Raw genomic sequence first — 24353 nt, forward strand, 5'->3', positions numbered from 1 at the left:
GCTTTCTGGGGACCGCTGAACCCCAATTTTAGGCATGTGGGAGCAGCAGGTAAGCAGAACCTATCCCAGTTTTGCCAAGAAGATGTTTTGGCAAAGGCAGGCTCGTATTGAGTCACTTCAATGTCGTTTGGGGGGGAATCTGGTTTACTCACACAAACAGAATGAGCTGCGTGTGGTAGAAGCCCTCAATTTTAGATAAGCAATGGCATCCTAGGCACCGTCCTGTGGCAGAGCTAGAAGGAGCTGAGCTACTGTTTCCTATGAAATAATCACGCAAAAACCTTGTGAAGGTGTGGACCATACATAAAGTTCTCAAACGAGACATGGAGTGTGTGGAGAGTATGTGAAGAACAACGTTACCTTGTCTGAAAAGAGGCGGAAATGCAGTGGAAATGAGCCAGAGGAGAGCCAAGAGCTTTCCATCCGGAAAGAACTGTAGGTGCAAAGGCCCTGGGGTGGCTTGTTCCATCACCATTCTAGGAGACTGAACAAAAGCTATTGTGAGCATGCAGCAGGGAAGGCCGTCGGGGGAGGGGGGGTAAGTGCGAGGGAGGGCTAGGGAAGAGGTAGGGCCAGAGTAACAGGATTGCTCAGCCTTTGGCAGAGTTTTTGTTTGTTGCCAGTCATGGGTCTTGAACACAAGGCCTGGGCACTGACCCTAAGCTCTTTTTTTTTTCTTTTTTGTGGGGGGGGAGTTCTGGTCATGGGGCCTGAACTCTGGGCCTGGGCGCTGTCCCTCAGCTCTTCAGCTCAAGGCTAGCGCTCTACCACTTGAGCCACAGCACCACTTCCGGCTTTTTTCTTTTTGCTTATGTGGTGCTAAGAAATCGAACCCAGGGCCTCTGGCATGCAAGGCAAGCGTTCTACCACTGAGCTACCTTCCCAGCCCCAACCCTGAGCTCTTTTGCTCACAGTTCTTCTTCCGGTTTCCTGGTGGTTCATTGGAGATAAGAGTCTCACAGACTTTCCTGTCCAGACTGGCTCTGAACCGTGATCCTCAGATCTCAGCCTCCTGAGTAGCTAGGATGACAGGCATGAGCCACTGGCACCCGGCTGGCATTGATTTTTGACGTGTCTCCCAAGAGTCATTTTAGTTTTGCAAACCTCAGCTCAACAGAAATCTAAGCCCCTGTGTTGTTTGTGGAGCCCAAGCCTTCTACGCAGCCTGGAGTGAGAGAATGGTTCAGACCCCGTTGGTCTCCCTGGAAACAAGTGGAATAAACTCACTGGACTTGAGCTTTTCCACCATTTTTCAGTGACCTTGGTAATGAAAGGTCATTTCTATAGACCTGTAGGGGCTACAGGCCTGGACAGCAGAGATGCCCAGCCCATCTTCGAAGTTTCTCCATCTCTCTCCCCCATCTTTCTGCTCACGTACTTTCCTTTTGCTGCTGTGTTTAAGATGGTACAATAGTGGCTGTAAAAAAAAAAAAAAAGCCAAAAAAAAAAAACAAAAACAAAACCAGGGCTGGTATTTTCATAAACTGAAGCTTCTGTTTTTGCAAAATGATTTCTTCTGTCCTGGGGCAGCTGGGGTGACATTTCAGAACACAACAACCACCATCACCACCACAACAAATCTTCTCCACAAACAGAGCATTTGTCTGGGCCCGTAATTGGCTTGAAGTGGAGAACTATTTTATCTGCATGCGACAAAATGTGTGTCTTTCTTTCTAGCGGGAGCCCGCAAATGCTTGTTTATGCCTGAATTGTAATCGCGCCATACCATAGTGCTTGATTACAAAAAAAAAAAAATGTTTCCAACAGAACGAAAATTGTCCTCAGACGTACGAGAAATTTCAGTTGACCTTGAATGTGAGAAACAGAATCCCAGCGTGCTAACCAGTTAGCACCCGGAATGCGTCCGAAATTACCTTCTAGCGTCTTCTCTGGAGGAAGGAATTTGGGGGTGATGATACAATGGAGCTGCTGGAGTTGGAGTGGTTGAGCTTTGGGAATAGGTGACCTTGGGAACAGGGGGCAGTCACAGACCACCAGGGCTGGCTTTGTCTAGGAGATGCTTTAAGTGGCTCAGAATGCATTTTCCTGATCAGTTTAGGGTGCATTTATTGATTTACAGTGTGCCATTTATTCATCTCACTGCTGTACAGATAAATACTGACTCCTGTAATTCCCCTAGAACATCCCTGACTGTGCTGTGGTCATTCCCAGTTTTCTTTGTCAGATAAGTAAAACTGAGGCCCAAAGAAATGACAGCCCAGGTCTCAGGGCTGATCATTATCTTGGTTTTGAGTCTCCCCAGAAAATAGACTGTGAGAAGAAGCATTCAGAGGTGGGTTTGGAGGTGCATGCCTGTCAAATCTACGTTCTGGAGGCAGAGACAGGAGGATCATGAGGTAGAGGCCAGTTATGGGGCTATGTATGGAGACCTAGTCTCAAAAGCAACAACACAGTAAAGGAGTCAAGTGCAAATGGTTTATTTAGGAGCAGGTCCCTGCAGAGGTGGGGGAGAAAGAGGAAGGAGGAGGAAGGGTAGGTATAGCAATTTCTCAGCAGCAGGAGGGGAGATGAGCCTTGGGGCACTGCATCCAACAAGTACCACAATCCAGAGAGGCTGGATTTCCCCATCTAACAACCGTGCTATATTCACACACCAACAACGCCCATCCTTTCCACTTTGTCTAGCTAAATGGCTTATAAAATCTAACAAGGCATCAGCGCTCTGTAAGTAGCCATTACTTACCCATGGCAGAAGAATACCTATTCATGTCCAGGGCAGACCCAGTGGCATTTTCACTGATTCTCTGGATTCTCCCTGGGTTGTATGAACTGGCAGGTGCAGTCCAAGGGCCAGTGGTTGGATCCGGGCTACATGGTGGCTCGGGGCTGGATGGAGTTCCCATCTGCAGTGGGGGCTCCCCTGCCCAGTTCCCTTCCCTGGGCCTTTGTCCCCAGCCCCCCTGTGGTGGCTGTATCAGAAGTGGAGCCCCCCCCCTCCCCCCCGCAGGGATGCAGGTGTGAAAGCTGGCAGCCCCAGCTGTAAGGGGCACCAAGGGCCTGGGCCAGCACCAGCTGCCACATCCGTGTGACAGGGACCCAGTTAGTGGTGGCTCTGGGCAGCCTGCCTGGATTTGAACCCTGCTCTCCCAGTCCCTGGCTGAGTGATTGTAGGCAAGCTACTCTCTTTCTCTCTCTGAGCTTTGGACTTGCCTTCTACTAAAGTGGGGTGATGGTTACATAGCTTGATGCGTTGCATACCCAGCTCCCCTTTCAAATAAATATGGGGTGTGTGGGCAGGGAGATTCTACCGGGGCTCCACGCTGTTAGTGGCTGGCCTTTATTCCAGGGTGGCAGGGACCCTCACCCCCCGGGAGCTCCCTCTAGGACTCGGGGTGCACAGATGTCTGTGGTTTAAGGCAGGACAGGGGTTCACCCTCTGAGAGGGAGTGGGGCCCAGCCCTGGGAGCCTACACAGCCCCCCTGGACAGCAGCGGGGCTGCCCACCCGCTTCGAGGGGCTCCCCATTTGCTTCCTCTCTGAGCACTGAGTTCCTGGGCTCTAAATGGCACACATGGAAGGCAACCATTTCTGGAGTCTGTTCTGAGTCATATCCTTTACCCAGCAAAAGGACAACTTTAATTTGGACTTCCATTTCACCCCTTGGATGACTCGGCCAGGCGGTGGGAGGCTGTGGGTGTGTAGACGCAAGGTGATGGCTCTTCACCCCTCAGAGGTTTGTGACAGGGCACAAACCCATGTGCTTATGGGATCCAGATGGACATCCAGTGTGTGGGGGGGGAGGGGAACACAATGCTTTAAATATTAAAATAGCAACAAACACTGGGAAAGATAGACCAGTGTTATTAGACTCCTCATCTAGATGCTAGATACTCAGCTAAGCACGCTGGATGAGTTGTGTTTGGCTGCTGTAACAAAGTGTCTGAAGATGGGTATTTCAGAGAAGAAAAAAGGTTTTTTGTTTTCTTGGTTGTGAGGCTTGAACTCAGGGCCTGGGCACTCTCCCTGAGTTCTTTTGCTCAAGACTAGTGCTCTACCACTTTGAGCCACAGCGCCACTTCTGGTGTTTAGAAGATAAAGAGTCTCACAGACTTTCCTACCCTGGGCTGGCTTCAAACTGTGATCCTTAGATCTCAGCCTCCTGAGTAGCTAGGATCACAGGTGTGAGCCACCAGTACCCAGCTTGGAGTTTTCTTTCTTTCTTTCTTTCTGTCTTTCTTTCTTTCTTTCTTTCTTTCTTTCTTTCTTTCTTTCTTTCTTTCTTTCTTTCTTTCTTTCTTTCTTTCTTTCTTTCTTTCTTTCTTTCTTTCTTTCTTTTTTTCTTTCTTTCTTTCTTTCTTTCTTTCTTTCTTTCTTTCTTTCTTTCTTTCTTTCTTTCTTTCTTTCTTTCTTTCCTCCTTCCTTCCTTTCCTCCCTCCCTCCCTCCCTTCCTTCCTTCTTTCTTTTTTCCCATTTTGGAGGCTGAAAGTATTACCCATTTGGGTTCTGCTGAGGACTGCCCGGGGCTGGGTCACTAGGCGGTGGGAACAGGAATCATGAGCGGATGGTGGAGGGTGGTCCATCATCTACCCACCTCCCATGAGGCTCCGCCCCTCACTTCAATTCCCCTGGCACCAGAGCATCCAGCCTGGACCCTCTGGGAAACAAACCAGAGCACAAAGCAAGCTGGATGGAGTAGAAGCAGAAACTCCATGGACAGCAGCCCAAACCAAACAACAACAAAAAACCCACCAGTTCCTTGGCTCTAAGTCAAGCCAATTCTCTAAGTCAAGTCAAATGAGCCCAGTGGAAAGTGTGAGCTCTGCCCCCTGTTTCCATGGCAATGGGCTGGGACCACACCCCCACACACCCTGGAAGCCCCTCTCTCCCTACCCAGGGAGAGACTGCCCAGAAGACCTGCTGGGGGCTTGAGGAGAAGCCATGTGAGGGTGGATGGGAGGGGGTGGGGGGAAAGAACGTGGGTTCCCCTAGGGACAGAGGGGATGATGATGTTGATGATTTGGGGGTGTTGTGTAGTATGTAGCTCAAGTCAGTGTGGCTTTTGTCCTGGTCCCTTGTTTTCTGTGATGGCTCCATCACAAAGAAAATAATCTCCTGGTTTCAATAACTCCCACGTCTCTGTCTCCATTTCAGGTACCTTTTCTTCTTCCAGTCCTGGGGCTTGAACTCAGGGCCTGGGTTTTTCCATTCTACCACTGAATCACCTGTGTCCACTTCGGGCTTTCTGGTGGTTAATTAAACAGTAGAGTCTCATGGTCTTTTTCTGCTCAGGGTGGCTTCGAGTTGAACCCTCAGTTCTCAGCCTCCTGAGTAGCTAGGATTACAGGTATAAGCCACCAGCACCTGGCATAACCAGTTCCTTTGTTGTTGTTGGTGGTGGTGGTGGTTAAACAGGGAGATGGTGGTTTATTCCTCTGGTGCAAAGAAGCATCTACTATGTGCCAGGCCCTGCTCCAGGTACCACGCACACAGCAGAAGACAATACAGACTAAATCCTTTCCCTAAAACAACCTTGGGTTCTGCTGAGAAGGGAGAGACAATATAAGGAAATAGGTGGTTTGTGAGATGGTGATGGGTGATGTGGAAAGAAAAAAAACAAAGGAAGGCAAATGGAAATTGCTAAGAGTTATTTGATATACACCCATCATTGCTGGAGAAAGTATATACCCAGCAACTGCAAAGGCCCTGGGGTGTGAATACATTCTGTGTATTCAGAGAAATCAGCATGGAAAGAACCACGAGAAGACACTGGAATCAGAGAGGGTGCTGAAGGCCCAGGCCATCAGTGGCCTTTGGTTTTCTTACTCTGGGGAAATGGAAAGCAAACGATGTTCTGGGTGAAGGAGTAGCCTGGGATAAATCATTTGTCCCGGGTCACACGGAGTCAGCATTCTAACCTGAGCTCACAAACTCCTCGGTTTTCACTATCCTGGAAGTAAATCCTGTTAAAATGTCTTCATACTCTCAACATTCCCGGAACAGGATGAGAAGAAGGGGAGAGGGGAGAGGAACTCAATTTAGAAAGAGCAAATCCCGAAAGGCTTCCCAGAGGAAGCAGAGCGGGTAACTGGGTGGGCGAAGGAAAACCTGCCGTGGTCTGTGTGTGGGCGCAGGCATGTTCTGGGATGTTTGTATTCATCCCCACCCCCTGGCCCCCTTCTCCCAACAACTGGAACAAATACTCCAGAGGGTCAGCTTCAAGGGAGGAAAGACATATTTAGACTCCGGGTGTTGGTGGCTTCGGTCTTGGTCAGCTGATCCATTGCTTGTGGGCCTGTGGGCAGGTGGCAGGTTATTGTGGGAGCTCATGGCCGAGGAGGTGCTTGCTTCCAGATAGCTGAGGAAGAAAGAAAGAGATGAAGAGACCAATGTCCCACAATCCCCTTTGAGGGCAGCCCTCAGTGATAGGAGAGAGATGGGGGAGATAGAAGAGAAAGAAGCAGAAGGAGGAGGAGGAGGAGGAGGAGGAGGAGGAGGAGGATACACAAGCAGGTGTCAGTCAGCTTTCTGTCACTGTAACAAAACACCTGGTTAACTAACTTCGTTTTCTTTGGTTGTAATGTTTTTATTGTTATTGTAAAGATGGTGTATGGAGGGGTGACAGTTACATGCGTCAGATAAGGAGGACATTTCTTTCTGGACGTTTCCCCTTCCCTGATTCTCTCCCAGTTTTTCCCTCCCGTCCCCACCCACAAGTTGCACAGCTCCTTTTCAACACAGTGTCCAGTTTTCTGTGCCTCCCCTTACCCTCCCAAAGACAGATAAAGGAACAAGGAAGACAAAAAAGAAAAGAAAGACATCAACAAAAGGAAAAAACAAACAAACAACTCTTGTTTCCATTTCCTGGAGTTCATTTCGATGAATGGTATTTTGTATGATCAGAGGCACATAGGCGCATTGTACCTTTGTATTCCTTTCCCAACCTCTAAAGGGGTTCTAAAGTGGTCCTGGAAACTTCAGTCCCAAGATGGGGCAGACCAAAGGCTTTGCCCCTGGCGGGAGAGCCAGATGGGAAAGGCAGGGGGTGTGTGGTGGGCCAAACTGCTTGCCTGGTGCCCAGGAAGCAGAAGAGAAAAGGTGAGGGCCCCCCAGTCCCCATCAAAGACACAACCCAAGGACTTAACTTCCTCCCACCAGGCCCCGCCCTCTAAAGGTCTTCCACCAACCCACAGCGCCACCCTGAGGCCCAAGTCTTTAACATGTGGTTCTTTGGGGCCGGGCACAGACGCCAGGTAGAGGCTGATCTCATAAACCAGCAAAAGGTCTTTGACCCTCGTCCTATCATTGACAGGATGCACCCACAGCCTGTGGAGCAATGGGTGGGAAGCTTGTAGTAGTAGCCGGCTGGGTCAGAGAGAGGACAGATGTACACAAAAAAAGCTAGCAAGCACTAGGAGAGGAAGGGACAGTTTGTGGGTGATGCTTGAGACAGGAGGGACAAGGAGAGCTGGACAGAGGCATCTAGGATGCTCTGGTCTGGGCCTTGTGGAACAGATGTGCGGCCAGGTGATGCAGCATGTGAGCTAGCTGCAGGAGGCCACAGTATGCACGTGACTGCACCTGCTCACCCTAATTGTGTCCCCCACCCCTCCTCCTCCCTGTGCTTTCTCCTCCAGAGGGCCAAGGTAGGCCAAGGAAACAAGACTCCCGAAGAAAAGACCACCAACACCATCTCCAAGTTTGACAACAACGGTAACAGGGACCGGATGAAACTGACCGACTTCAACTTCCTGATGGTGCTGGGGAAAGGCAGCTTTGGCAAGGTAAGGTGTGCCTCGGTGTGCCAGGGTGGCTGCAGCCACTCCAGCAAGGACAGCAGTTCCATGGGGCTTGGTGTTCAGGGGGGAGAAAGAGGCAAAAGGAAACTGGCTGGGTGCCAGTGGCTCATGCCTGTGATCCAAGCTGCTCAGGAGGCTGAGATTGTAGGATCAGGATTGGAAGCCTATCCAGGCAGGAAAGTTGATGAGACTCTTATCTCCATTTAACAACCCCCCCCCCCAAAAAAAACCCACAGAAAACAAAACAAAAAGCCTACAAAAAAACAGAAGTGAAGGTGTGGCTCAAGTGGTAGAGTGCCAGCCTTGAGCACAGAGATGCTCAGGGACAGTGCCCCAGGCCCTGAGTTCAAGCCCCAGGACTGGCAGGAAAAAAAAAGAAAGAGCCAGACAGTTTGTTTACAGTGCAGACAGTAATCGTACAATGGCACCCTCCACTTCAGTATGTCCCTAGGTACATTCCTAGGTACTCTCAGAAGGTAATTTGGGGAACTTGGTTGCAGAGGGAAAGCTAGGTCCCTAATTGGGCAAAGCTTAAAGGGCTGCAGTGGGGAGCCATTGGAAGTTTTTAAGCAGGGATTCCACGTGATCTGATGTGTGTGTGTGTGTGTGTGTGTGTGTGTGTTTGCAAATGATCCTGGTGGCAGCTGAGAATGGAAACAATTTCTAACAGCGACATGGTTGAAGGACAGGTCTGGGACTCATAGAGCGATTTATAGATCCCATGAGATATTGCTTTACTGGGATTGAGCTTGTTTTGTAAGTATCCCTCACTTGTTTAGTATTGTTGTGAGTCTTTTAACTCCTCTGTGTGCTACAGAGACGGCTGGTATAAATCTCACACCATGAACTCAGGTGTATAAAAAAAAAAAAAAGAAATTTCTTCTTCATCTTGGAAACTTAAGGCAGAAATCTGAGCCCTGTCTTGTCTTTTGATTTTCCTCCTCTGTGTGTGTGTGTGTGTGTGTGTGTGTGTGTGTGTGTGTGTGTGTGTGTGTGTGTGCGTGCTGGTCCTAGGATTTGACCTCAGGTCCTTGGTGCTGTTCCTGAGCTTTGACTAGCTCTCTACCACTTGAGCCACAGCTCCACTTCTGGCTTTTTAAATATTTTTTTTTGTGGTTTAATGGAATAAGAGTCTCACATTCTTTCCTGCTCGGGCTGACCTCAAACTATGATCTTCCGATCTCAGCCTCCTGAGTAGGATTACAGGGGCCAACTTCCTCTTCTTTTTTTTTAAAAAAACCACGTCCTACCTTCCTGCCCTCCTCCTTCATACCCTGGAAAGCCATGGAAAGCCACTGGGCCTGGCCTACGAGCACACACTCCAGTCATTTCTCTCGGTTCTCACCTGCATGATAGGTGTATCACCAGAAACAGGTCAGACATTCCTAATCAATCAGCTTCCTACTCTCAGGCTTTCAGACTGTCCTCAAGAAATTTGCATCCTGTCAAGCTCCACACACACAGCTCCATCTTGAATGCAGTCTGATCCTTAGATCACTGTAATCTACCCTTGTTCTGGCTTGTCTTCTTTCCTCTTCCTTTTCCTTGTCACCCAGCTTGTTCTAGCCACAATGCTGGCTCTTAGGTTACTGAGCACAAAGCTGTCCCTTCCCTTAGAGCTTATGATTCTGCTCCCTTTGGTATTTGCATAGCTGACTACTTCTTCCTCCTTTTCTTCCTTCTCCTCCTGCTCCTCTTCCTTCTCTTCTTCCTCCCCTTCCTTCTCTTCCTGCTCCTGCTCCTCTTCCTCCTCTTCACCTTTTTTTGGTTCTAGGACTTAAACTCAGGGCATCTTGCTGGTGCTCTATCACCTGAACTATGCCTCCAGCCCTGCTTTTTGATGATTCATTGGAGATAGAGTCTTATAGACATTTCTGCCCAAGGTTGGCTTTGAACTATAATCCTCCAGATCTCAGCCTCCTGCATAGCTAGGAATGGAGTTCCCAACCCATTTTCGTTTCTATGTAGACATCCTTTTGGAGAATCTTTCCTGGCTCTTCTTCCCAAAGTAGACCCCCACCCCACCCCCATTCCTTTTCTGTTATACTGAATCTTCTTCATGAGACCCATTGCTGCCTTTTTTTTGGTGACAGGAACTAGGGTTTGACCCCAAGGCCTTACCTTGCTAGGCAGGTGCTGTATCATTCCAACCACGCCTTATTTTATTTTTCAGATACGATCCTGTGCTCTTGCCCAGGGCCAGCCTTAGATTTTGATCCTCCTCCTTATGCCTCTTGAACACGCTGGGATTACTGGTATGCTTCGCTGTGCCTGACCCTCTTCCGTTCTTGCTTTATCTTCTGCTCTTCCTAAGATCTCAGCTTTCCAAGAGGAGGGCTTTTTCTCTGCCTTGTTTTTCCAGAGCCAATAGGTTGAGTTCATTCGGTGCTCAGATTGAACACATGATGAGATTGAACACAGATGTTGGCGCTGCTTACGAGGGGAGGATTTGAGGTGATGGTCCAGAGTTTGACGAGCTTTGCCATGGAATATGAAGATAGGTTGAGGGTAGACACTCCATGAGCCTGCTGAGCAGCCCTAAGGTCCTAAGGCTAGAGTCTGTGATGTTAGAGGTCCATGCTGACTATTGCAGTTTTACCCAAGTCTCTGAGTGACCTGTGAGTAGGGATGGAGAATTGGTGACAGATGAGGATTAGTGGAATCAGTGAAGCTGATAATTATGGAAATGAGGGAGCTAGGGATTCTGGGAATCGTCTAGTAATGAGAGAGCTGGGGATTTCGGGAAGATTATGGTAATGAGGGAAGCTAGGGATTCTGGGAAGAGAGTTGTCCACTGAAGACCTAAGAGCCCAGCATTCAGACAAACGAAAATGCTATGTAGCCTGAGTTGGGACACACATCCAGCAGGAAGAAGGTAAGCATTTGGAAGGGTAAGGAACCCTAATTGGCAAAGCAAAGTATGTACAATGAAGGCAGTGCTTAGATTTCAGAGATGGAGCTGCCGTCCAGAGAGAAGGAAGAAAAAGAGCTCAGGGAAGGAGTTGATTCCACTGAAGAGTTTAACATTTTTAAGTCTGGTACAGTGGCATACTTCTATAGTCCCAGCTACCTGGAAGGCTGAGGTAGGGAGAATTGCTTGGGCTGACACATCAAGGCCAGCCAGGCAATATCATCAGACCCTGAGTCAAGGCATAATTCATAGAGAACCCTGTCCACCTGTGCAAACTATACAGATCCAGTGGTCTGAAATTGGCCACAGAGTCCTATATCCATCAAAATATTTCACCACCCAAGAAAGAAACTCCCATAACCATGAGCATATTCCCTCTTCTCCTCCCTTAGTTATATTTTCATAAGACTGCATCCACATGGTTCATAATTAAACTTACACTGAAAGCATAAACATGGAGAACCCTTGTTCCTACCCCAAGTTCACCTAATTCTGTGCGTCCCTCATGCTGCACAGATGAAGGTTGGTTTAATTTGCCTCCTGGACTAATTGAACATCCTTATTCCGATCCTCATTAACTCATGCGTTAGCATTCCAAGCACGGGTTTTCTTTTAGCCATTTAACAAGAGAGGCCAGATAGTTTCTGGTGACAGAATGGAAAGTTTCACAGGGTTTTCTGGAAAGAATCGGGGGTTGGGGGTTGTGTGAGAGTAGGGGGAAGGGACCACAGGGGAAGAGTAAAGGAATAAGAGAGAGAATAGATCATGGGTTTCCATGGTAACTGTTAAAATAATTGAGCGATCTCTTGCAGACCGAGGGAGTAGCATTGTAAGAACCATAGCTACAATGTCACAGCTACAATGTGGCTGGGAAGGAAGGCAGAATCCACAAACACCTCAACTCTAGTTGAGCCCAGCCCTGGTTTTCATGAATGCGGTTTTACATTTGAATGCATGCTTGGCTTTGAGCGATTTTGTTCAGTTGAGTTTGTGGGAGAGATCAGCCACTGTAAGCAAGAAGAGCGCAGACAGCATGGTTTTCTCTCTGCCCTCTGGAAGATGAAGGAGCCCAGTTGCCCCCCCTTTTCCCCGTCCCCCCTGCCTCCCGCCATTGGACCTGGCCCAGAAAAACTCCCTCTTAACCATTGAAGTCTGCTACAGAGCACCCAGGTAGGGAAGGACCTGTGAACATGAATCAAAGGGAAAAAGCAAGGGTGAACACCACCGAATTCCAAATGTGTTAGCCCTGTTTCCAGAGCTTACAAAAGACAAACCATTTGCCCAGGCAACTGTCCCTGTCAGGTAAGAGTGTTTGCCTGTTTGCCTGGAAAAGTCATCTTATCCGAGCATGTCACACATATATCATTGTGCCCAGATTTTTTTCCCCCCTCTTGGGTGAGATGAGATCTCAAGAACATTTTGTACAGGTCAACCTCAAACCACGATCCTCCAGATCTCAACCTCCCAAGTAGCTAGGATTATAGGGGAGGGTGGGGGGTATCCACCACACCCAACCTTACTTATTACTTCCTGTGACTGCTTGCAGTTTTATCTTCAACCCTCTAGCTTTGATTCTTTGAACCTTGAACTTCTGCTTTGCCAAACGCCCCACCTGTTCAAGAATTTCAGCTCTGTTGATGGTTGAGTGTCTGCTGAATGATGCTGTAGTTGTGCATTGTTCAATACACACACACACACACACACACACACACAGCCCTTTCCACTTTACACCTGATGTCTCCCACACCACTGAGTTTTATCCAGGCAGCATTCCGTTCATGCTGGTACTGCTTGTGTTCTGAGACTACATGTGTGTCCCTGGCAATGTTTTATGGGAGCCAAACCCCTTTAAAAGGTTCCCTTGGAAGTTTAGGCGAAAGCTTTCTTGTTCTTTCACATTCCTGGCTCTTGCCTACGGAAGATACTGTTCTGGTGAATGGACGTTGCCGGGAGCTGGGGGGCGGGGCTGGGGGGCGGGGAGGGACAGGTGGACCAGGGGAGGCAGCTGGTGTACTGTGGTGGGCATAGATCTGCCATCACACTGAAGCACAGAAATCTATGCCATGACTGATAATAGGAGACAAGTAGAAATAGCTCAAGCATTCATCAATAAAGCAAAGCTTAAATATATAAAGGTGCCAGGTGCCAGGGGCTCACGCCTGTCATCCTAGCTACTCAGGAGGCTGAGATCTGAGGATCAAGATTCAAAGCCAGACCAGGCAGAAAAGTCCATGAGACTCTTATCTCTAATTAACCACCAAAAAAGCTGGAAGTGGGACTGTGGCTCAAATGGTATAGAGAGCTAGCCTTGAGCAAAAAAATCCCCAGAGACAGCACCTAGCCCCAGAGTTCAAGCCCTAGGATCTGCACGATAGATAGATAGATAGATAGATAGATAGATAGATAGATAGATAGATAGATAGATAGATAGACAGATAGATAGATAAACATATATAAGGATGTACCCAAGACAGTTGAAAAGAGTGTTCTCTCTCTCTTACACACAGTATCATTTCTATCCTCTATCTAAATCATTCATCATCCATGTATCTGTGTATTTATATATCCATCCATTGAACATCTATCTATATTTATTGTCTTTGTATCTATCATGTATTATCTCTCTACATATTATCTATTTATATCTATCATCTATGTATGTATCTATTAGATACCTTCCTATCATCTATCTATATCATCTAACTTAAGTCCATCTATGTATCTATTTATCTACCTACCTACCTATCTGTCTGTCATCAGGCACCAGTGGCTCATGCCTGTAATCCTCACTGCTCAGGAGGCTGAGATACGGAGGATTGAGGTACAAGGTTAATCTGGGCAAAAAGGTTCTAAAGACTTCATCTCCAAAATAGCCAGTGTCATGCCAGGTTAGAGGAGTAACTCAAGTGGTAAAGCACCAATGTAGCAAGCCTGAAGCCCGGGGTTCAAACTCCAGTGCCACCAGAAAAAATAGCATTATGGTTACAGTATCCATAATACCTGTCCTCTAGATTCTATAATTGATGCTTGACTTTATTTGCTCTATCATATTTGTCTCTGTCTATCCATCAGTCCATCCTTGCATCCACCCACTTGGAATGCACTTCAAAGACAATGGTAGGCCTCAAATCTTCAGCATGCATCTCATTTAGCGAAAACAATATAATTTTAAATAGATTTATCATCTCAATATATGAAAAATTTTGAATGATTGTTTTCAGGGGAAATGTACATGCTGCACCTTGTCTCCTTGTATGCATTTTGAAGAATGTGTCCTTCCAAACGTGGGAGGTGTGAAGACACCAAACTCCCAAATGTTAAGCACAGCTGGAAAAGGCTTAGAGTCCCAGGCCTGAGCTGAAGTTGGGGAAGGCTTGTGTGGAAAGAAACAAAAAGGAAAAATATCAAAGGATGGAGTTAACTACGCAGATTAATTTTCAAAAAAGAAAATCTCAGCTATCTCCTTCCTGTTCAATTAGCGCAGTTTACCTGCCTAACAGTCAGGTCACCTGAACTCCTGTTAGGAGGGTAGATTCTGCTGCTGTAACAAGCAGCCCCTCCAATCACAAACTGGCTCAACTGCCGGAGAGAATTTGCATCTATCCACCTGACAGGCTAAGATGGGTGTTCCTGGCCCCGCCCACTCTCTCCAGCTGGTGGTGAAGATTGGATTTTGGTCCAGCTTAAAGGACTCCATCAATCCCTTCAGAGGCCTTTCTTTTTCCCTGCACTCTGCGGGTGGAGGGGGTGAGAGAAGGAGGAGGAGGCACAAGCTGCTTCTTAAAGTCTTCGTTCTGGAAATGGCACCTGTCCCTTCTGCTTACAGCCTATTAGCAAGCCCAGTCCCACGGCAACCCCTTGGTGGGTGCTAGGGGTGCAGAGTGGGGGGAGGAGGTATCCAGAGGATTGATTTGGGTACCTGTACCTAGCAAGGAGCCTCAGGTGAACTACTAGTTTCACAGCTTGGGTTGGAATTTTTCATGGTGACACACATGACCTTCTGACTTTTCCCCATCAGAACTCTCAATTTATCACACCCCACAAACACGGAAAACGTCAGGCGCCTCTTCTCTCTGACATTTCCTTGTGTTCAAATCATGGAACATGCCAGGTGTTCGTGCTGCCTTTCCTGAGCCCGGCAGAAGCCAGGAATAAATCAAGTAGGAAGAAGCCAGTAGCTTATGAAATGAAAGGCAGAGCCGAAGCCCTTAGAAACCCAGTTCCCAGGTATTCCATTTCTTGCTTGATACTTTTTTTGTTTTTTGGAAGTGGGTGGGTCAGTCATGGGGCTTGAACTCAGGGCCTGGGCGCTGTCCCTGAACTCTTTTGCTCAAGGCTAGTGCTCTGCCACATTTTGCCATGGCGCCACTTTTGGTTTTCTGGTGGTTAATTGGAGATAGGAGTCTCATGGACTTTCCTGCCTGGGCTGGCTTTGAACCAATGATCCTCAGATCTCAGTCTTCCTGAGTAGCTAGGATGACAGGTATGAGCCAGGGGCGCTGGCCATTTCTTGCTTTAAAGAGCCCCATATTGTGGCTTTCAAGAGTCTGATGCTGTGACTGTCTATGCATGTGGGATGGCCTAAAAAGCAGAGGTGGAGAGGTGAGAGGAAGAGAACCATTAAGCTTCCTCTTCTAGATCTTAATTTTCCTAGAGCAAGACCCAGGGAGAGTAAGGGCATTAAAGTACCTGAATGTCACTCAAGGGAGCTCAGTAGTGTGTCTTCCAAGAAGATATCCCAGTGACTTAGCCCCAGAGTGCCTCTCTCCATGGTACTGACACTAACTTTGCCTCCAGATTTCAAATGGTGGCAGGGCTTATTACAGCCTTAACCAAGGGTCTAGAAAAGGAACCATTTATGTACCTCTGTATCTTTTGCTATGTACATACTTCCTTAAAAAAAAAAATCTCAACATCTTCTGCTCTCATTCAATTTGCTTATTCAGCTGGTGCTCTACCACTTCAACCATGCTTCCAGTCTGGTTTGTTTAACTGGTAATTTGAGAGGGAGTCTGTAGACTGTTCTATCTGGACTGGCTTTGGACTGTGATCCTCTGTATCTCAGCCTCCTATGAAGTTAGGATTACAGGACTGAACCACCCACATATGCTTAGACAAAAGTAATATATATATATTATAGAATAATAATATACATATATTATAGAATATTTATAATATATAAGATAATATATAATATTGTTAACATGTAATCAAACTTATTAATTATATATTATATATGAAAGTATTATATATATATATATATATATTTTTTTTTTTTTTTTTTTTTGTCAGTCATAGGCTGGAACTCAGAGCCTGGGCACTGTCCCTGAGCTCTTTTGCTCCAGGCTGGTGCTCTATCACTTTGAGCCACAGCACCACTTCCAGTTTTTGAGTGGGTTAAGAGTCTCATGGGGATTTTTCTGCCCAGGCTGGCTTTGAACCATGATCCTCAGATCTCAGCCTCCTGAATAGCTAGATAATAGGCATGAGCCACCAGTGCCTGGCTGAAAATATTATAGTTTAAGGTGACTTTTTCTTTTTAGCATGGCCCCAAATACATCAATACATATATCAATATATGTATGTATTGATGTATAATCAGATGCTTGATATACCAGTTAAATATTTATTTTCATCTCTGTTTTAGGAGAGCTTACTAACATTTTTAAAAAATCTTTGTTCAGATGATAGTACCAATGCCACATTTTTTTGTGGGGGGAGACTTAAATATCTTGTGCTCACACAACCAGCACTTCCATTACCGCTGTATTTCAGAGAGTGAAAACTTCTGCTGCAATTTTCGTACATCATTTTCTCTAGACAAAGAAATGTGTTCGGTGGTCCTTACATCCTGGGGAAATCTTTCCCATGACCTTGACCTCCTGTGCTGGCCTTTGGTCTGAATTGGCACAGACTTAAATTGTTGGTTTAAGAGACATGGTCTTTACTTCTTCCCCAGCCACTCATTTCTTCTCCTTTCTCAGGAAGAGTCTTTCCCCCAGTAGCAGCTTTCTGCAACACCCATGTCCCTGGCTATCAGTGGTCTTCTGACCCACTGTCCTCCAGATTAGACATTGAGACTTGATAGCCCTGTTCATGGGAGTGGAGGGCAGGCATGGGGGCAGTGAATTGGACTGGGATTGCAATCCGTTGAGCACACTGCTGAGAAGCCATCCCCTTTATAATAAGTGTCCACCAAGAGGCACAGTGAAGGATTCCATCATTCCAGAAGTACTTACTGAGCATCTGTCCGACACCTGCTCTCTTCTTCAAGGTCCAGAGACTTGTGTTCCACTGGTGAGGGTGGTGGCGTTGATGACGATCATATTGTCTGCCCTTGTGTGAGTCTCACTGCCTGTCAGGCTCTTGAGTGCATTGTGTGGATGAGCTCACCTTTACTTTATAATGTTCCTAATATCATCTCCATTTCGGACATGAGGAGAATGATACCAAAAGCTGCAACACCCTGCCAAGAGTTACACTAGTGAGCGACCTTTGGTGACTCAGGTTTGATTCAGAATCCTGGCGCTCTTGATGGCATGATTCTCTGCGCAGTGAACAGTGGTCCTCTGTTTGGTGCAGTAATTACACTCTAGGAGGTGAGCTCCTTTGTCTCGTTTTCTTATTTGCCTACGAAGTGCTATGCTGGGTCTGCTGGCCTCATGTTCACTGGAAGCAGCTGCTGTTAGATCAACTGCATGCAGCAGTCCCCCAGGACTCCACATTTTCTCTTCTTCCTTAGCACCCTGTGCTCTACCTTAGACAAATGCCCATTGGAACTGTAAGTCACCTGCAGGAATTTCCTGAGCAGGCGTGGCTCTCACTCCTCCAAACATTGTCCCTTGCCCTGCTGGTCCAGGTTTCAAGTCTTGGCGATGTCTCCAGTACCTGTAGTCATGTGCCTCAGCTGGTTCCTTCACAGTTCTTGGCCTCCATGCTTCCTCAACCTCCACTTCTGGCCTCCATACCTTCTAACCCTCGGCTCCTGGCCTCCATGGCTCTATGCTTCCTACATGTCACCAGCTGTCCCTTTAGCCCCCCCCCCCAGCAATGCTGTCTCCAGCATCATCGGATTCATAATCGTTGCTGGAGACCATGCTACAGATGCACGTGCAAGATAGCATTCTAATTCTTCCCTCATTCTGCTGTAGTTATTGGGGACAAGCCTGTTGTATCTATATGGACATTGTAAGTCAGAAAAGTCCAATGATGGGTTGGGAGTGTAGCTCAGGGGTAGAGTGCTGGCCTAGCCATGGGTAGGTCCTGCATTTCATCCCAACATTGCAAGAAGGAAGGGAGGGGAGGGGAGGGGAGGGGAGGGGAGGGGAGGGGAGGGGAGGGGAGAGGAGAGACTTCTCCAAGCTAGGAGGAAGAGGCAGGATGGCACTGGAGCTCTGATTTTGTGAGGCCAGTTGCCTCCTTCCATTTCTAACAGCAATCTTCTCCATGTCTCCCTTCATTACTAGTCCCCCTCCCTCCCTCCTTTCTTTTTTCTCTTTTCACTTTTATTTTATAATTTTCTCTTCCTCCTTTCTCTCCACTACCCCCTTTTTGTTTTGTTTTGTTTGGGGCTTATTTTGTTTTATTTCTCCTGCTTTGGAAACTATTTCCAAAACTGCTGCATCCTAACATTTGTTGGTTCCTCCTCCACCTACCCTGAAGAAAGCATAAGAATATATATATATGTATATATGTATATATAATGTGTATATGATCTTATGATTGCATTGGCATAAAATACATTCATGAAGATATTAAAACCATTTCCTTCAAGCTGAAACTTCAGGGTTTTATTTTCCTTTGAATTTTAAAGGAAATGAACATGCTTTCATGAGCTCCCAAGAGGTCATGGGGCCTGAGATCCTGCAGGTGTTTTGTCGGTGGAGAAGGTAATGGCTGGTTTTGGCCCCAGCGTTTGGGTAGCCACATACTTCCACAGAGGTACATCCTCTTTGTAGGGCAGGAGAGAGGGGTGCAGAGTACTGAGCCCCCGAGCCCCTGGCATACAGCCTCTTCTGCTTGGAGCCAAGCTCAGCACTGAGTCTGCCAGGAAGAAATTGCCCGAGGGGATTAAAAGACAGAGTCATTCTCACCAGTAACTAAGGCCTTCCCGATTGTCTTTGAGCCCAGTGGTGGGTGGGTGTCGATCCTAATTTTAATCTCATTAGTGACACGTCTTCCCGCGCTCACACACACATGCGTACATACATTAGACGTGGTTACATAACCTACAAAGGCGCCTTTACCGCCGCATTGTCTCCCTACACCACATGCTGCCACATCCCTTCATCATCCGGTTCACACGGAGCTGCAAGGCTTTGCTACCTGCTCCCTTAATCCTCTTCCCTCCACACTTGCTGTCTGATCTTGGATTCCTGCCTTCTCTCGCTGGTTCCATCCTAATTATGGTGCCTCTCCCAGTCCCCCAAATTCCACATGTACTTCGAGTTAACAGCCTGGTGGTTTTGTGGGCTCACTTTTCCCCATTTTTCTTGGGCAGTGACTCACCCGCTGCTTTCCCACGCTCGCTTCTTGGAAGATAGGAAATTGTCAAACAAGATTAAGATCTGCTTTCCTTAACAGAAACAAATTGTATCAAAGAAACTTAAATACCAGGAATGGAAGCTTTCTACATGCACTGCATGGAGCCGCTTGAGCCAGAGTAGGTGAATGGGGTGTGTTTATCGGGAAAATGCGATCTGATGCACAATATCACACAACTCCCAAAGGTCAACATGTGGCCCGAGAGATGGCTTCCGGGGGCCCAATCATCATGTCTCCTTCTCAGGACCTCCAACTTGTTACCCAACTTCTCACCATTGTTTCTTTCTGTGGATGTGCACCAGCACCCCCACTCTCCTTCTGCCCAAGAACATCCTACAAGTTTAAAATCCCAGGAGGGAGGAAGAGGGACCACCATCTCCAAGGGAATATGACAGGGACGTTATCTCTGAAAAGCAGAGACCCCTGACTTGTCTGGTCCGTAGGCCAAAGCAGGAATTTCCTTTACATTGCCACGTCTTTCAAATGTGATCCAATGTGTGTGTGTGTGTGTGTGTGTGTGTGAATATTAGTGCATTAAGTCAAGTCTACTTATCTTGGGTCCATAGAGCCTTGTCTGGTGTAAATGTTGCATTTTCCCGTTCTGGTTGCCCTCCAGGAATGCATCTCAGCCATATCTCTGTGCTGGCTCAGAAATCCACAGCTCAACTGCACGGAGTCCCTGTTCCTCCTCTTTGCTACAGCAGCCTCGATTGTGGAAACTTCTCGATTGTTATCCTCTGACCCCACCTTGGCAAATGTGACTCATAGGATCAGAGATGCTAGATTTTGTTGTTTCTGGCCCCTTCCCTTCTTCACAGTGTTGCTCTTAACTATACTGATGACCCAAGAGGGCTGACCACGCAGTAAGCATCATACTGCATCACCTCCATTTTACAGAAGCAGGCACCGAGGCTAGGAGAGGTGAGACACATGCAGATGTGCAGGTGAATCCATCCTGCCCAGTCTCCCTGGAACTGCTCCTGCCACAGAGAAGCCCTCCTCTGTGATTGGCAGTCTGTGACACCAGCCACGAAACCAGCCTTGTGCTGACAGAGCACAGCAGATTAAGGAGAAAACAGGCTTTTCTCTGTGCAACCTAATTGTTGAAATGAATGACAGACCCTTAAGGGTTTCATTTCATTGTCGTGTGGTAAAAAAGCATCAATTACTGGCTTGTTTTCCCACACACCCTCTAAAACAACAGTCAAATTAAATCTGCTTTTATTTTAGCCATCTAGTGTTTTCCGATACAACATGACTTAATGAAATTTGACAGAGCCATCCGTGTCAACAAAGTTTATCTTATTTTTTTCTGAAATCTTTTTTTTTTTTGTAATCAGAATACTTAACATCTCCTTCAGCAATACCAAGTATATGATAGAGTATTTCTTGTGTGTGTGTGTGTGTGTGTGTGTGTGTGTGTGTGTGTACACCAATCCTGGAAGTTGAACTCAGCCTGGACGCTTTCCCTGATCTTTTCTTGCTCAAGGCTAGGGTTCTACCACTTGAGCCACAGCTCTACTTCTGGCATTTTGGTAGTTTATTTGAGATAAGAGTCTCACGGAAGAAAGCTGCCTGGTTCCAGCCACGATCCTCAGATCTCAGCCTCCTGAGTATCTAGGATTACAGGCATGAGCCACTGGTGTTCTGCACAATAGTTAGATATATCTCTATATATCTCTATATAGAGATATATCTGTATATATACATACCTGTATATATATATATATATATACATATATGTGTGCGTATATCTCTATCTATCTACCTATCTATCTATCTATCTATCTATCTATCTATCTATCTATCTATCTATCTGTCTGTCTGTCTATCTATCTATCTGCTAAACCTTCTCATTCACGTTATAATTGAAAGTCTGTACCCTCTACCCATCTTCTGCTTATCCTACTCTCCCAGCCCTACTGGCCACCAGTCACCAACTCTGCTCCTCTCAGTTGGATAGTTTTAGATTCACATCTAAGTGAGATCCTGCACTATTTGTCTTTCTGTATGGTGTTTATTTCACATCACAAGTTCCTCCAAGTTCACTAGTGTGTGTGTGTGTGTGTGTGTGTGTGTGTGCAAGCTGGTCCTGGGGCTTGAACTCTGAGCCTGGGAAGTGCCCTTGAGTTCTTATGCTCAAGGTTAATGTTCTACCACTTAAGTCTCAACTCCAATTTTAGCTTTTTGCTGGTTAATCGGAGATAAGAGTCTCACAGATTTTCTATCCAGGCTGGCTTTGAACCATGTTTTTCAGATCTCAGCTTCTTCAGTAGCTAGGATTGCCAGCGTGAGCCGCTGGCATGGGGCCTCTTTGACATTATGTATTGTAGTCCAGTTAAATGGTTCTCTCTCTCTCTCTCTCTCTCGGTCATGGGGCTTGAACTCTGGGCCTGGGTGCTGTCCCTGAGCTCTTCAGCTCAAGGCCAGCACTCTACCACCTGAGCCACAGCACCACTTCCCATTTTCTGGTAGTTTATTGGAGATAAGAGTTGCATGGACTTTCCTGCCGGGGCTGTTTTGAACCATGATCCTCAGATCTCAGCTTCCTGAGTAGCTAGGATTGCAGGCGTGAGCCAGCAGTGCCCGGCAGTTAAATGTTTCTTATTGGACCCAACCATGCATCTTCCTGTGGAGAACACAGGAAAGGCATGTCAGGTTGAAGGTCAGTCCCTCTCCACTCTCTTTTCCCCAGCCTCTGAGTCACCCCTTCAATCCTTTGCTTAACAATGGCATGCCTGTAGAGGCAGAAATGACCAGGCTAAAGGTACCTTCCTGCACTTCAGTCACACTTGCCTGACTTCCGCTGCTAGCGAACACAAATTCAACTTGATTAAATCTCAGGGGTGACACAGCATCATTTAAAAAGGTTTAATTCAAAATACAACTGTTGCCCTGACCTCTGATATGAAAAACTAGATCATTGGTTACATCCATACTCAATGCTATTATCATCTATAAAGATATTGATTGTTTATTTATTCATTTAGAAATCAGGGTGTTGCTACGTAACCCAGACTGGCCTTCAAGTCTCAATCCCTCTACCTCAGTCTTCAGAGTACTGAGAAAACAGGTGTTTGCCATCACACCTAGCTAAGATTTGTGTGTGTGTGTGTGTGTGTGTGTGTGTGTGTGTGTGTGTGTGAGTGTGTGTGTGTGTGTGTGTGCGTGCCTGGGCTGGTGCTTGAGCTCAGGGCCTGGATGCTGTCCCTGAGCATTTTTTGCTCCAGGCTAGCCCTCTACCACTTGAGCCACAGCTCCACTTCCAATTTTCCAGTAGTTCATTGCAGATAAGAGTCTTACAGACTTTCCTGCCTGGGTTGGCTTTGAACTGTGACCCTCAGATCTCAGCTTCCTGAGTAGCCAAGATTGTAGGCATAAGCCACCAAGTAGTGCAATATATATGTTTTAAAACTCTAGAAGATTTCCTGATTGATCATGAAATAACTACGCCTGGTCATCTGAGCTGATCCACGGACATTACTGTCCAAGCAAACTTGAAGACTGTCTTCAGGAAACAATTATTTCCTCATAGGAGAAGCCTGTAGTCTCTCTTACATGGCTTCTGCCCAGCCCAGGCCCAGTCCAGCAGAGAGTATCATCTTGCCTTTCATCCTGAGTTCTTCATAAGCACTTCCTGGAACAGGTTTTGCAGAACTATTGGTCTGGTTCTCCACTTTGCTTTCTAGCTTTTCCCTGGTTTGTACATAGAGGAAATGAGATCAAGAATCTCTTGTACCCTCTGGAAGGAATGATAACATCTTCTCATTTTACATTTGTGTGCCTTTGCTTTAATAACCATAACCTGCTGGGTTCTAGGCACCGGGTTTTACCAGTGCTTTCCATTGGTCTCAGCGCTCCCTTCAGTGGAGGAACAGAGACTCAAAGAGCTAATGTATCCAAGCACACTGAGCAGAGCACAGGATAGAGTCAGGATTTGAACTCAAGAATCCAGCATTCCAAACTGTGCACACGCTTCTCATTACTCATAAGCTTCCAGCCTCTGTGGGTGCCCTTGTGGCACTTTTCCCTGACACAGATTGTCCTGCTACCTATCAGGTGGTCGCCGAGAGGATGCTGACATTCTCTTCATCGTGAAACCAGTCTGCACCCGGTTTTCTGTCAAAATCCTCCTCTCCACAGGGCGAGTGCCCTTGGGGGGAAGCTGATAGAGAGCATTTGGCTCATGTTCCAGCTCCTGGTTACAACATGTCCTGAGGGCCTCTGGCCAGTTCACTTCCCTGTCCTCTCCCGGTGCTGGTTAGACCTTGGCTCAGGAAGGACCCAAAGATTGAGAAGATTCTGATTTAATTGGTCTGGAACATGGCCCACACATCAGCTTCTCACGGATCTGCAGGGAATTTTAAAATGTGCCGCACAGCACGGAGGGGGCAGACAACAGCTTGCTGGGAGCAAGCGGGACAAAGGCAAGGAGAGCCTGTGGCCTGGGGGAGGGCAGGCGCTGTGTCTGCCTTAGAGCTCAGCTGGTTGGAGCCCCGCTGCAAGGGTCCATGGGACTGGGTGAATGCAGACAGGAGGTAGCTCCAGAGATCACAGGATCCTCAAAGAAAGTGCGCCTGAACAGTAGAAAGAGGATCCAGCAGATGACTCTTAAGTGCTGCATCTAATCTACCCACAGCTATTCCCTCGCGTTCTAAGCATTCAAGAAAAGCATGATCCCGTTCATTCTTCCACACTCATCGTCACTCTTTATAACCTTTCTGGTGTCCTTTCCTAAGTATCAGGGGATCCTCAGAACCCAATTTCTCTGCCTCTGTTTTCAATGCACTGTCTGAAATCATCAAGTTAGAATCTTTCCCCCTCAGGCTGGCCACTGGTGACTCACACCTGTAATCCTAGCTACTCAAGAGGCTGAGATCTGAGGATCATGGTTCAAAGCCAGCCCAGGCAGGAAAGTCCATGAGACTCTTGTCTCCAGTTAACCACCAGAAAACGAAGTGGTGCTGTGGCTCTGGTGGTAGAGCACTAGCCTTGAGCTGAAGAGCTGAGGGACAGCATCCAGGCACAGAGATCGAGCCCCATGACCTACAATAAAAAAAAAAAAAAAGAAGAAAAAAAAGACTCTTTCCCCCTCATTACCAGCAGTGTGGATCAGGTGCCTAGGTCAGACATAGAGCCAA

At 47.1% G+C, this 24353-nt stretch overlaps 1 protein-coding gene across 2 annotated transcripts in view; it reads left to right on the forward strand.

Moving 5' to 3' along the window:
- The window catches only part of Prkcb (protein kinase C beta), a 296600-nt gene that overhangs the window by 210850 nt on the left and 61397 nt on the right, over positions 1-24353 (forward strand). For both annotated transcript variants that reach the window (XM_042689783.1, XM_042689785.1), the window contains exon 9: positions 7596-7742. In XM_042689783.1, the coding sequence (XP_042545717.1) occupies positions 7596-7742 (147 nt within the window). The remainder of the gene's footprint in view (positions 1-7595; positions 7743-24353) is intronic.

The sequence above is a fragment of the Dipodomys spectabilis genome, unplaced genomic scaffold (assembly GCF_019054845.1).
Source record: "Dipodomys spectabilis isolate Male_0828 unplaced genomic scaffold, ASM1905484v1 ptg000127l, whole genome shotgun sequence".
NCBI classification, from domain to species: Eukaryota; Metazoa; Chordata; class Mammalia; order Rodentia; family Heteromyidae; genus Dipodomys; species Dipodomys spectabilis.